The sequence below is a fragment of the Canis lupus genome, chromosome 20 (assembly GCF_003254725.2).
Source record: "Canis lupus dingo isolate Sandy chromosome 20, ASM325472v2, whole genome shotgun sequence".
NCBI lineage: Eukaryota > Metazoa > Chordata > Mammalia > Carnivora > Canidae > Canis > Canis lupus.
In genome coordinates, this window is record NC_064262.1 from 55985284 (window position 1) to 55998135 (window position 12852).

Genomic DNA, 12852 nt, shown 5'->3' on the forward strand with positions numbered 1-12852 from the left:
AGTGGCTTCCAGCACTAGTCATAGCGTGACCTCTGGCAGGATCCAAGGATTTGCATTCTTTCTTCCTGCAGGATTCAGCCCCTGCCGTCTTGCTGATGTAGGGGAGACGTGAGGGTTCGAAGCTGACGGCCCACAAAGAATCCTTGAGACGTCTTTGATGCAAGAAGGTGGATTTATTAAAGTGCGAGGCCCGGGGCCTGTGGGCAGAAAGAGCTGCCCATTATGGGGTCAGGAGGATGGCCCATGATACACTCTCAAGCTGAGAGCGGGTTAGGGAGGGTGTAAGCCTCCCAGGTATTTTGGGAACAAGGTTTCCCGGATCCCGAGGGGGCTAGCTATTGTTGGGAAAGATCATTTATTATTATTTAGCAAAAACTCAGTCATGATACCCTTCAGATAGACGTCGGGGGCGGGGTCATATGCTTGGTGGATGATCGCTCGGAGGGTGATATCTTGGGGGGTAAAGATAAAGGAAGTTTCCAAAGGGATTTTTTTTTAAATAGAGGACAGGCTCTTTTTTTTTTTTTAAGATTTATTTATTTATGATAGACATAGAGAGAGAGAGAGGCAGAGACACAGGAGGAGGGAGAAGCAGGCTCCATGCCGGGAGCCTGACGCGGGATTCGATCCCGGGACTCCAGGATTGCGCCCTGGGCCGAAGGCAGGCGCTAAACCGCTGAGCCACCCAGGGATCCCCCGGATTTTTGTATGTCAGAGTAGATGCATAGGGTCCTGGGGTCGGGCTAGGGCTGCCTCTTGCCCTTGGCAGAGCGTCACATCGAGGCAGCCGAGTCCCTAGAGGAAGGTCGCTCTGCCCGTTGCAAGGACTTTGTCAGCGGGCTGTAGGGAGTAAGGAAATGGAATAATTTCCTTCTGCCTTTGTTTCCCACATCACTGGGACTGGGCTCCTTCCCCGGCGGGCCGAGGGCTCGGTCACCAAGGCCAGGTCCACGGCCAGCGCGACACAGCGAGACCAGAGGGCCAGGGCCTCCCGCGGGGGGTCTTCCCGGGGCCGGGTCTTGCTGTGAGCAGGGCGCGGGCATCCAAGAAGGCTTCACCGACATGCTGCCAGTTGAGGGGGGCATGAGCGGGGGACACCGGCCGGGTGAGGTGGCAGGGCACTGCAGGCAGAAGGGACAGGTGGCACAAGGGGACGCAAACTCCTGCACGGGAAGAGCTCTGAGTGCCAGACCCAGCGCCTCAGTGGCGGTGGCGGGGAGCTCTGGGAGGACTCACAGCGGGGCCCAGGGGCGCGCAGTCACATCTTCATCCTTGGGCACGCAGCGGAAGGTGAGTGATGGCAAGGAGAAACACTGGAGGCAACTAGGGAGCCCGGGGGGGCCTTCTGTGTCACCTGGACCAGCGGGTGGCCTGGGACGTCAGGGATTTTCCACAATCACGTTGACAGGACAGAAATATGGGGGGTGAGCAGCGCGGGGCTGGGTAGCTCTGGAGTCCAGCCTGCTGGTGTGGCTGCCGGCTGGCTTCAGGCTGGCAGAGGAAGGGGCAAGTCCCCCAAGTTCCCCCACACCCCGCTCCTGGCAGGAGGAGGAGAAACTAGGGGTTCCCACCTCTGAGGCCTGGAATTCCCATCTTTGTCTTTGAGATTCAAAGTGGCCAACGCTTGAATGCCTTCGGGGATGGGGAGTTCACCCCAAATAAGCCATGGACTCAAACCTCGCTCCCTGGAGTCAGGTGCCCGTATGCTGGGGGGCCCCCTGCACCCCAGGTCAGCCCTCCTTGGAGATTGGGGAACCTGGTGCTGCCCACTGAAGTCTGTCTTTCTCCAGTCCAGCCCCTGTGGGCCCTCTGATCCCTCCTTCTGGGGTAGGGCCTTCCAGAGTGTGGGACAAGGGTCCATGGGGTGCCGGGGAAGACGCGGGTACCACTCAGACACCAAGTATTGATTCACTGAGGGAGCAAGCCAGCCCCCCTCAACCGCTCCCCATCTCCCTGACAGCGTCAAGGAGAGAGCTTCCCTGGGGTGTCAGGGCCTCCTCCAGCTTTACACACGGGCTCCGTCCCCGCTGAGGCGACAGCAGGCGAACCCCATCGTGGGACCTCTGACTCTGGTCTGAATCTACTGGTGCTGCTGGGCTTCCTGTGGCTATTTCAATGTTTCTATTTCAGGCAAGTGATGATGCTTTGCCATATATGGTGGCCCCGTGACCCAGCAGAATGCTGGTGGCAGGGTCCCCAGCCCTGGGTCCACAGCAGTGCCTGTGGTTGGGAGGTGGGGCGAGACCCCAGGACTCCCAGCAGCCGGCCCCGGGGAGCCTGGGGAGCCCGGGGAGCCCGGGGACCCCTGCTTATTAGCAGGAAGATGCTAGGGCACCCTCCCTGCCAACACTACCACTTCTGGGAACTCCACCACCTGGAAGGAAAGGAAGGACAGCCGTCTTCTCCCTCCGGGGCTCCCCTCCCCTGCCCCCTGCCCTCGCTGGGATAACCCTGGTGCCATCTGGAGGGTCTCCTTCTAGAACTTTCCCCGTTGGACTTATGCTCTCCTGTATAACAGGACAGGGTGGTGCTGTCTGGGTTGTGTCACGGCGTGGGGGTGGTGGGGGTGGTGGGGGTGGTTTTCGACAACTGTTGATTCTAGAACCTTGATACACATGATTTCCTAGTTTTTGTTCTATAATATTCCATAATAGGGATGTTTTGTAATTCTGCAACTGGGCCTGTATTCTAAGAAACCACATGATGCCTTAGAGCACAGACATTTACTTAGGCTTTTGGGCAAGTGGGCATCTTGGGGCCGCAGGACTCGGGCTCCCGGGCGTCCTGGCTCATCACCGCCTCCCACCAGCTCCATGCTGGTCCAAGCGGACTCCCCGAGGAGAAGCAGAGCTCGCTGGGCGCCCAGGCCAGGCCCAGGGCGCCGGCCCCAGATGTGCAGCGACTGAACCGCTGCGCCAGGTCCGAGGTCGAAGCCGCGGTGCGGGCCCCGCGGAGGGAGGTCGAGCCCCGGCTCAGCGGGTTGACCCGGGCGGGCTCCACTGCGCCCTCCGAGGCGGCCGCTCCAGCCCGAGGCCTCGGGTTCCCCGGGTCCCCGTGACCTTTCTTCCGGGGCCCCCACACCCCCTTACTGTTGCTGGCGATCCTAACAGCACTGGTGACCGGCGGCATTTCTGAGCACTTCTTTGCACCAGACGCCAACGACCCTCCTGGCAGGGAGGTGAGCGAGCGCGTTGGAATCCCTGCGGCGTCCGGGCTCTGCGGCTTGCTTCTCTCCCCGGACGGGCAGCTCACTCTCGCGTTCCCGCCTCGCCCCCCGCCCCGTGCGCGGCACCCGCCCCGCGCCCCGCGGCCTGGGCTTCCAGGTGGGCGGGGTGCGCGCCCCGCGGCACCGGGCCGGGGAGGGGGCAGCTGGCGAGCGCCCCGGCCCCCCTCGGGCGGGGCGGGCGGCGCGGGGGCCTCGGGCGGGGCGGGGCGGGGAGGGGCCGCGGCGGCGGCGGCGGCGGCGGCGCGCGGAGGAGACCGCAGTGCGGCCGGCGCTAGGACCTGCGGGGGCTCCCGGCCGCGGCGCCTCCCGCTCCCCCGCTCCCCCGGCCCTGCCCCCCCACCCCAAAATGAGGAAACGGAGCAACTTGTTCCAAGTTGTGCAGCCGGGGCTGCCTGGGGGTGCGCAGCCGGCGCGCGGGGGCCCTCCTGGGTGTGGGCGCGGGGCGCGGCCCGGGGGCGCCCCCTGAGCAGGTGAGCGCGGCGGCGGGGGGAGGGGACAGGCGCGGGGAGGGGGCCGCGGGGGAGGGGCGCCCGGCGTGCGGCGGGGGTCCGGGGCGCGCGCGAGTGTGCGCGGCGGGCTCGCGGCTGGGGCGGCGGGTGCTTCGCGGCCATCGGGCGCCGGGTGGGGGGGTTCTGGGCGCGAGTGTGCGCGTCTGCGAGCTCCCGGTGTGTGTATCCGCGCGTCCACGTGGAGGGGTGCTCGCGTGTGCGCGGCCCTGCGTGCGGCCCTGCGTGCCCCGGTGGCCCAGTGTCTGGCGCCCAGGTGTCCAAGTGTGGGGCTGCGTGTGTGCTGGGGGGACAGGTACCCGCGTTGCTGGCTGTCTCAGAGTCTGTCCGCGTGTACACGTGTGTAGAAGTGTACACACCTGTCTCTAGGTGAACGTGCTTTTGCTTGCACACCCGCGCCTGTGGGCACCTGTGTCCACCTGTGTCCAAGCCCCGTGTGTTTCTGTGTGTGCTCGTGTGTACATGGATCAGTATGCGTGTGAGTACACGGGGCGGGGGGCTGGGGACTTACGGGGGGGGGGGGGGCAGTCCTGGAGGGGCAGAGGCTCGTGCCCCCAACCCTCGCCGCAGCCCAGCCACCTGCTGTGGGGTCCGTGCAGGAGGAAAGGCCTGGAAAAGCCCCCACCCAGCAGTGGTGAGACACCGCGTGTCTGTCCCAGGTTGGCATCGGGACTGGGGGGCATGGGAGAGGTTCAGCCGAGGGCTCCGAGGGCCAGAGGAGCCCGGCGGGGCTGCATGCCCCCTCCCCCCCCCCCCCCCCCCCCCGGGCCCCACCCTAGGTTCAGAGATACTTAGGAATGACCTTGAATCATCCTGTTTCCTTGCCCTGCTCCTGCCCACTTAGCAGAAAAGAGGAAGAACCAACTCAATTAGGTGGCACCGCGTCCCCCACCCACCGTGTGCCTGCTGGGGCCTGAACGTGGCGCTTCAGCCCTGCCCACCCGGTGGCCGCTTGCTCCGTGCCCACCTCGGGCCTCTGTTTCCCTCTCGGGACCGTGGCGGGGCTAGACTCTGCGGTTCCCTCGCAGAGGTTCCATGGCTGCGACGGTGATAAGGAACCCCTGTGGGTAGAGACCACCGCTCCCAGGGGGCTTGGGGAGCCACCCCCTGGAGGCCCTCATGGGGATGCCCTCCTGCGCTTGCCTCCACTAGGCCTGGGCGGGAAGTGGTTAGTCAGGAATGGCCCCGGGCCCCAGCCGGCCCCCAGTCTGGGCTCCGCAGCTGGTCTCTGCAGCTGGTCTCTGCCCGCCCCCAGGTGAGCCCTCACTTCCTCCGTGCCTGGCACCCCACGCGCATCTCAGCCAGGATGCCAACGGTGAGTACCCCCAACCCCGGGGCCTGTGTCCCGGCTGGTCCTCCGCTCAGTCCCCCCCCCCCGGGGACCTTAGCCCGCTGTCCCCGGGCTGCACTTGGTGACGCCTGCCCCCTTCGGGAAGACGCTGCCTGCTGTAACATTGTCAGTTGGTGTGACACTTGTGTCACCTTTCCTTCCTGACTTTCTGCGCTGGGTACCTGGGTTTGTGACTGATGTTTCTGCCTTGGCTGCTCCCTCTTGATTTCTGCTCCTTCTGTGTCTGCCTTGCTGTCTTTCGCCCAAATCCCCTGTCCTCCACGCCCTGGGCCTCCCCCTCATGCCCCTTTGCCCCCCACCCCCTCTCAGAGGCGCTGGGCCCCAGGCACCCAATGCATCACCAAGTGTGAGCACATGCGCCCCAAGCCGGGAGAGCTGGCCTTCCGCAAGGGCGACGTGGTCACCATCCTGGAGGCCTGTGAGGTGAGCGGTGGCCAGAGGGCCTGGGCGCGCTTGGGGACATGTGTCTCTGCCAGGACACCCCTGCCCTGACACACACACACACACACACACACACACACACACACACACACCGACTCCTGGCTCCCTCCCTGGCAGAGCAAGAGCTGGTACCGCGCGAAGCACCACGCCAGCGGCCAGGAGGGTCTGCTGGCGGCGGGGGCGCTGCGGGAGCGAGAGGCCCTGTCGGCCGACCCCAAGCTCAGCCTCATGCCGTGAGTCGCGGGGCGCCCCGGGGCGGGCGGCAGGGGGGCCTGGCCGACCCGCCCAGCGTGCCCTTCCCGCCTCCGGCCGCAGGTGGTTCCACGGCAAGATCTCCGGGCAGGAGGCCGTGCAGCAGCTGCAGCCGCCCGAGGACGGGCTGTTCCTGGTGCGCGAGTCAGCGCGGCACCCCGGCGACTACGTGCTGTGCGTGAGCTTCGGCCGTGATGTCATCCACTACCGCGTGCTGCACCGCGACGGCCACCTGACCATCGACGAGGCCGTCTGCTTCTGCAACCTCATGGACATGGTGGAGGTGCGGCCCCCCGGGGCCCAGGCCCCCCCAGAGCCGTGTGGTCTGAGCTGTGGAGATGGAGGGACCCCAGGGCCCCCCTGTCCTGTTGTGGCAACCGGGTGGGCCCCGGGTACCCGAAGCCTTATGTGTCGCAGGGTGGGAAGGAGGGGCTGTCTCCACAGCCCAGCAACCCCACAGGTGGTCTGAGTCCTCTGCGTCCACCTCTAGGGACGGGCTGGGCTGGCTCCTCTGGGGACCCCTAGGAACCTCCAAGTTGACACTAAGCCAGGGACCACCGCCCCACCTTCCCCAGGATCCTCCTGTTTCCTAGCATCCTCTCCGTTCCCATGGAAACCAGCCCAACTCCCCCAGTGGGAAGCAAACCCCTCTCCTCCCCAGCTCCTGCCCACCCCATTCAGAGAGCACCCCCCGGGGAGGGGCGCAGAAGCAGGGTCCCCCGCAACCGGGGCCGCCTCACGGCTCCCCCGCGCTGCCCCTCCCTGCAGCACTACAGCAAGGACAAGGGAGCCATCTGCACGAAGCTGGTGAAGCCCAAGAGGAAGCAGGGCACCAGGTCCGCAGAGGAGGAGCTGGCCAAAGGTGCGGGTCCGCCCCCCACTGGGCCCCGGTGCCTGGCACTGTGAGCGGAAGGCGGGGGGCAGCCCCCGGGCCGGGCAGGGGCGCCCACAGATACCCATCAGCCCGAGGGAGCGCATCCCCACGCCTGTGGCTGCTTGCACGTGCCCGTCATCTGCCCGTCGCCTGGGCCACGGGCCGCCTCAGCCCCGGCCGTCAGACCACCTCCTCCCTGGGGGGCACTCCCCTTCCACCGGACCCCTGCTTCGGTGCCCCCCGAGGGGACATTCTACGGTGAAAATCCACCCTGCCTTCTAGAACCTTCCCTCGTGGCCCAGCCATCTTTCTTGGTTCATGTGCAAGGCCCGTCCACGGCCACTGCCCTTGACCCTTGAACCCGGTGGTCCTGGCTGCCTCCTTGGAAGCTCGTCTCTCCCGTGTCGGGGTCGGGCCCGAGGGGAGGCTGGTGTCCCCGTGCCTGACTGCAACTCAGGCTCGAGATTTGGAGGGGGCGCTTTGGGGAGGAAGGGGAAGCGGCCCGTGGAACCTACTAGAGGAGAGAGGCTGGGAGAACACGGGCATGTCTGAGGCATGGGTCAGGGAGGCTGGACCACAGATGACCACGTAGAGCATGGGAAGATTCTGGAACCTTTGTCGGAAGACTCCAGAAGCGTTAGCAGTCTCCCTGTTTGCTGTTTTGCTGTGTCGGGGTGGCCAGAGCAAAGGACTGTAAAGGGAGGAGCCCCTGGGGTACGTGGAGGGCCGCGGTCTCCAGGTAGAGAGGGGTGGCCCTAATGGGGCTGCCCACGCCCCCGGGCCGGGTGGGCGCTCCTGGGGAGCAGGGCTGGGGCCTTACCGTCCCCAAGCCCCTTTCCTCGGGCCCTGAGGCCCACGGGCTCTGCTGCTCTCCAGCGCCGGATGGGGTGTCCCGGACTAGCCCTTGGGCCACCTCCAGGAGCAGCAGCCACCCAAATTGGGGGGGACACCACCTGGCCCCTCGCTGTGGGGGGGCCGTTCCCCTCTGAGCCCGTCCCCACCCCACAGCCGGCTGGTTACTGAACCTGCAGCATCTGACGCTGGGCGCGCGGATAGGAGAGGGTGAGTTTGGAGGTGAGTGGAGGCCCGGGTCGGGGGCTGCGGGGGGTGCGCTCAGGTTTAGGGGTGGATTAATCCACACCCGCGTCACCACCTGCTCCGGGAGGGGGGCTGGCGTCCGCTCGGGGGCCGTGGGGTGCCTGCATGCCTCCGGGCCCTGCGCCTGGAACGCCACTCCCAGACTCCCGGAGACTGTTCTGGAAGGCTCTGGGGCTTGGAGCGGGGCCTGAGCGCCACAGCCCGTGTCACGTGTGTCCAGCTCTGCCTCTGCGGCGGGAATGAACGGGCGCGGCCACGTGCCGATAAAACTTTATTTCTGGACGCTGAAATGTGAACTTCGTGTAAATTTTCAATTGTTGCAAAGTATTATTCCTCTTTTGATTTTTTTTCTCAAACATTTAAAAATGCAAAACCCCAAAAAATAAAAAATAAAAAAAAAATAAAAATGCAAAACCCGCTCAGAACTTAGGGGCCTCGCAAAATGCCGGGGTCCGCTGTCCGGGGCGGCTCTGCCCACGGCTGCAGTTTGCAGACCTCACCCCGGTGATTCTCTGAGCAGCGCGGAGGCTGAGGGGCTCCCCACTGCTGTGTCGGTGTACGCGGGGTCGGGACAGCGGGTATTTCCATCTGTCTGTCCCCACGCCCCCCCCCCCCAGCGGTCCTCCAGGGCGAGTACTTGGGGCAGAAGGTGGCCGTGAAGAACATTAAGTGCGATGTGACGGCCCAGGCCTTCCTGGACGAGACGGCGGTCATGACGTGAGTCCGGGGGTCGCGGGGGTGGGTGGCGGGCGTCCTGGGGTAGGGGTCCCAGCCGCGCCCTCACGGCACGCCTGCCGGCCCCCCAGGAAGATGCAGCATAAGAACCTGGTGCGTCTGCTGGGCGTCATCCTGCACCAGGGGCTCTACATCGTCATGGAGCACGTGAGCAAGGTGGGGGTGGGGCCTGAGGTGCCATCAGGGTTTGGGGGGGCCGCAGAGTGGCTTGAGGCCCCCAGACCCACTTCCCTTCCCCACAGGGCAACCTGGTGAACTTTCTGCGGACCCGAGGCCGGGCCCTTGTGAGCACCTCCCAGCTCCTGCAGTTTTCCCTGTGAGTGGGGTTCCCCGGGGCGCGGGGACGGGGGCCCTCCCAGGTCAGGGGGAGACTGGGGCATGGAGCGGGGCCGGCCTGGCCTGGGGCGTTGGCAGCGTCGCACCACCGCCGCAGGCACGTCGCTGAGGGCATGGAGTACCTGGAGAGCAAGAAGCTGGTGCATCGAGACCTTGCCGCGCGCAACATCCTCGTTTCCGAGGACCTGGTGGCCAAGGTCAGTGACTTCGGTCTGGCCAAAGCCGAGCGGAAGGGGCTGGACTCAAGCCGGCTTCCGGTCAAGTGGACGGCACCCGAGGCTCTCAAACACGGGGTGAGCGCCCCTCTGCCCCCGGGACCCCTGAAGCCCCAGTTCTGCCCACTGTGTGACCCTGCGTCTGGCCTCTCGCTTGTGGGACCCTCTGGGCCTCCGTCTCCCCGTTTCTGACACAGACGGGCTCCATGCCAGGCCAAGAATAACAAGAACACCCCCCCAACCCCGCACGGAGTCCGAGTCCCCGGGCAGGGGACTGGTGCACAAGCCCCTCGGGGCCCTCCTCACCCCAATCCTGGGCCCCACAGAAGTTCTCCAGCAAGTCGGATGTCTGGAGTTTCGGGGTGCTTCTGTGGGAGGTGTTCTCATACGGCCGGGCTCCATACCCCAAGATGGTGAGTGGGGTGTTGGGGAGGCGCCGGGTGCCCCGCAGGTCTGGCCGCCAAGGCCCTGACCCCAGCCATGCCGGTGTGCCCTCTGCCCACAGTCGCTGAAGGAGGTGTCCGAGGCCGTGGAGAAGGGGTACCGCATGGAGCCCCCCGAGGGCTGCCCGGGCCCCATCCATGCCCTCATGGGCAGCTGCTGGGAGGCTGAGCCTGCCCGCCGGCCGCCCTTCCGAAAACTGGCAGAGAAGCTGGCCCGGGAGCTGCGCAGCGCGGGGGCCCCGGCCCTGGTGGGGGGCCAGGACACGGACAGTTCCCCCTCGCCCCGCGGCCAGGAGCCCTGACCCTGCCCGAGGGCCGCAGGCCCCAGAGGAGAGAGCGGAGGGCGCGGGGCGGGTGCGGGGCGGGCATGGGGCCAGGCCTCGGGAGGGTCAGGGCCAGGGAGCCGCCCACGTGGGGCTCCGGGCAGCCCGTGGGCACCCTACACCCAGGGAGGACCGGGGCAGCGCCTCCATAAAGACTGGTTCCAAGGACTGTGGGTGTCTGTGTCTCTCTACAACCCTTGGCGTCCTTCACCCCAGGGGTGAACCCCAGGGGACCCCCATCACTCAGCCCGGGCCGATCACCCACCCCAGCCAGGGCCTTGCAGCCGCCGTGGGCACACAGGTGCGCAGGGATGGAGCCCCCGGCCAGGACCACAGCCCCCCCACAGGCCTGCCGTCACCCATGGTTCCCACCGTCGTACCCTCGGGAGGTCCAGGCTCCAGCACCCCTGCCCCTCAGGGTGGGCCTGTGGGAGCCCGGGGAACCTCTGCCCCGCGGTGGCCTGCCAGGGGGTGCTCGGTACCACCCAGTGACTGGGGTGGGGGACGGGCTGAGGAGCACTGGCCCCGCCCCCCATCTACACCCACTCGGGGGCTGGGGCCCAGGCCCACACCCCCGGGGTCTGAGTCTGATTCACCCTCCGCTCTGTGGCCCTGACCCCGACCTGTGGCGACCAGCCGTCCCCAATGGAGAGCATTTCGGGGACGGGGACACACAGGGGTCAGTCCCCCCCTGCACCCCAGAAGCCTCGGGGTGGGGGTAGGGACCTGAAGGCTCATCCCAGCGATCCAGCACACACAGCTGGTGCTCAGTGCTGTGACCCCATCACCCCCACCCCCTGATGTTCCCAGGGGTTCCCTCATCCCAGGAATCCCCCATGCCAGAAGGGGCCCCACCCCACAGCACACCCTCCCATGGTGGCTGGCCCGCCTGCGCCTGACACAGCCTCAGCCGGGGACTTTGCCAAGGTCACACTGACCTCCTGCAGTGCCCCCCCTGAAGTCCTGCCCCCCTCTGGGTTCAGTTTCCCTACTAGCCCCTGAAGGGGCTTCAGGAAGCCCCTTCCAGGTGGAGGGATAGGAGGCTGAGGGTGGCCTGACCCCCACCTAATCCAGCTGGAGGGGACACCGGGCCCCGCCCCACCCAGCCCCTAATCCGGTCCTCTAAGCTGACACAGCGTCTGCACCCTCAGCCGCATCCGCTAAGCCAGCAGAGCCCCTGCGCCTAACGCCTGATCCTCCTGCAGCCTCTTAACCTCCCCGGGCCAATTAGCTAATTGGGGCCTGAGAACAGAGCAGCTCGTTAGCAAGGAAGCAATTAGGGAATCAGGGAGCCTCCCCCGCCCCCCACCCCAGGCCTCGTGCCCCTGGCCCCCGAGCCCCCCTCACCGACGGGGCAGGTCCCAGGGAGCCTCGGGGAGCACCTGCTGCCCTCCCGCCCGGGGCAGGGTGTCCTCCAGGGCCTCCTTGCCCGCCCCCCCCACAGCCGGACCCACAGCTGGTTCTGCATCCTGGCCGCGCAAGGCCGTGGACCCCCTCCTGGGCCAGCCGCCCCACCGTGTGTGCGGGTGCACGGGCGCTGCTCCCTCCCGCGGGCCCCTCCCTTCGAAGCCTCCGTTAGGGCAGGTGCCCTCTCCCCGCCCCACTAGCTCCCTGGCAGGTGCCCTCTCCCCGCCCCACTTGCTCCCTGGTCCGTGCTCACCCTCCAGGGCCTCCTGCCTCATGCCAGACACCATCTCCCTCCGTCCTCCATGTCACTAAATCCATCAGACATTTTCTTGCCCCCCCCAGGTCCCCACCTCTCCTTTCCCCTCCCCTTGGGCCCCAGGCTCCTTTGGGGGGAGTAAACCAGGCTCAGGGGCTTCCATGGAACCTGCTCAGCCTCTGGAACAATCCTGTCATCCACTTGTCCCCAAAACAGGGGCCTGGGTATCACCAGCTCCTCCCTCTTCCCCGAACTTTCTCCCCGGGGATGTTCCCCTGCCCCCCATCCCCCCACTTCCATCCCCACAGCCCTGCCTGCTCAGGCCCCAGCTTCCTCCTGGCCTCCCATCTTGCCCACAATACATACTCACCCAAAATGCCATCTGACTGCATCCCTTCCCTGCTCCACGACCTCCCATGGCTCCCCAGTACCCTCCCCTTCCACGCCTTGTGTCCACAGTCTTAGCCTCCTGCTCCATCCTCCATTCCAAGGACTTTCTCTACAATAGCCCACCCTCCGTTCCCCCTTCTCTCCCCTGCTTGCGTTTCCTCGCTAGCCTGTGACCCCCTGACACGCTCGTATCTTATTTGCTGGTTGTCCACCTCCCCTACTAGGATGTCAGCTCCAAGTCTGTTTTGTTCACCGCCGTGAACAGTTCCTGGTGTACAGCTCGTGCTCAATAATGTCCACTGCATGGATGAAGAGTGAACTTCTATTCATTCCTCAAAACCCAGCAACAATGCCCCCTACTCCCTGGCCAGCTCACTGTCCGGGGCCGACGGGAACGGCCCCCCAGCACCTGTGTGGCTGAGAGCACCTCTCTGGCCCCAGCTGATAAAACCAGTAGCAGTGGACACTCCCCGAGCACGCCCTGTACGCAGTCACGGCGCCCGCTCCCTCATCCCCCCTTGCCCCGTGAGAGCCCATCAGGTAGGTCCCGGGGAAGCCGAGGCCCGGAGAGGGGGAGGCCCTGGCCGGGTCCCCCCGCAAGGGGAGCTCACCCCTCTGGAGCCCAGCCTCCCTCCCCCGTGCCCGCCCCCTGCAGCTCAGAGCGGCCAGCCGGGCCAGCCGGGCGGGAGGGGCCCCGATTAATCACCTGGCGCTAATCTCCTCGCAGACCCCAACCCGCTCGGGTCTGGCAGGGCCGGGCCAGCAGCAGTCGGGGCGCCGGGCCCGCGTGGACGCTGGGGGGCCGAGGGGCTGCCGGCGGCGGTGAGTACTGAGCGGGGCCAGGGGGGCTCTGGGGGCGGCGTCCTAGGCACCCGGAGATGGACGGACGGACGAAAGCGGGGGTGGGGGCCGGAGGCCACGAGGGAGAGCTCGGGCGGGAGGGGACACAGGTGGAGGGACAGACCGGCAGACCGGGGCCCGCCTCACGGCCCCCTGCCC

The 12852-nt window shown here is 66.4% G+C and overlaps 1 protein-coding gene across 5 annotated transcripts; it reads left to right on the forward strand.

Moving 5' to 3' along the window:
- Window positions 1-2990: 2990 nt before the first annotated feature.
- MATK (megakaryocyte-associated tyrosine kinase) lies at window positions 2991-9968 on the forward strand. Of its 5 annotated transcripts, none has more exons than XM_025456948.3 (14): window positions 3532-3696; window positions 4102-4210; window positions 4988-5047; window positions 5393-5506; window positions 5642-5757; window positions 5840-6059; window positions 6545-6638; window positions 7659-7712; window positions 8366-8465; window positions 8555-8639; window positions 8726-8799; window positions 8917-9112; window positions 9361-9447; window positions 9540-9968. In XM_025456948.3, exons 2-14 carry the CDS (start codon window positions 4205-4207, stop codon window positions 9777-9779), a joined length of 1446 nt encoding a protein of 481 aa, XP_025312733.1. In that variant the 5' UTR covers window positions 3532-3696; window positions 4102-4204; the 3' UTR covers window positions 9780-9968. The 5 variants fall into 5 exon arrangements, with proteins under 5 accessions (XP_025312737.1, XP_025312733.1, XP_025312732.1 ...); XM_025456947.3 differs by having other exon boundaries at window positions 3538-3696; window positions 7659-7724; XM_025456952.3 differs by lacking the exons at window positions 3532-3696; window positions 4102-4210 and adding an exon at window positions 2991-3178 and having other exon boundaries at window positions 7659-7724.
- Window positions 9969-12852: the final 2884 nt, after the last annotated feature.

Excerpts from the sequence above, each read along its gene's own strand:
- MATK (XM_025456947.3), top strand. Across the intron at positions 5,758-5,839 it reads CCCAAGCTCAGCCTCATGCC|GTGGTTCCACGGCAAGATCT; the intron begins GTGAGTCGCGGG and ends CTCCGGCCGCAG. Across the intron at positions 8,640-8,725 it reads TCATGGAGCACGTGAGCAAG|GGCAACCTGGTGAACTTTCT; the intron begins GTGGGGGTGGGG and ends CCTTCCCCACAG.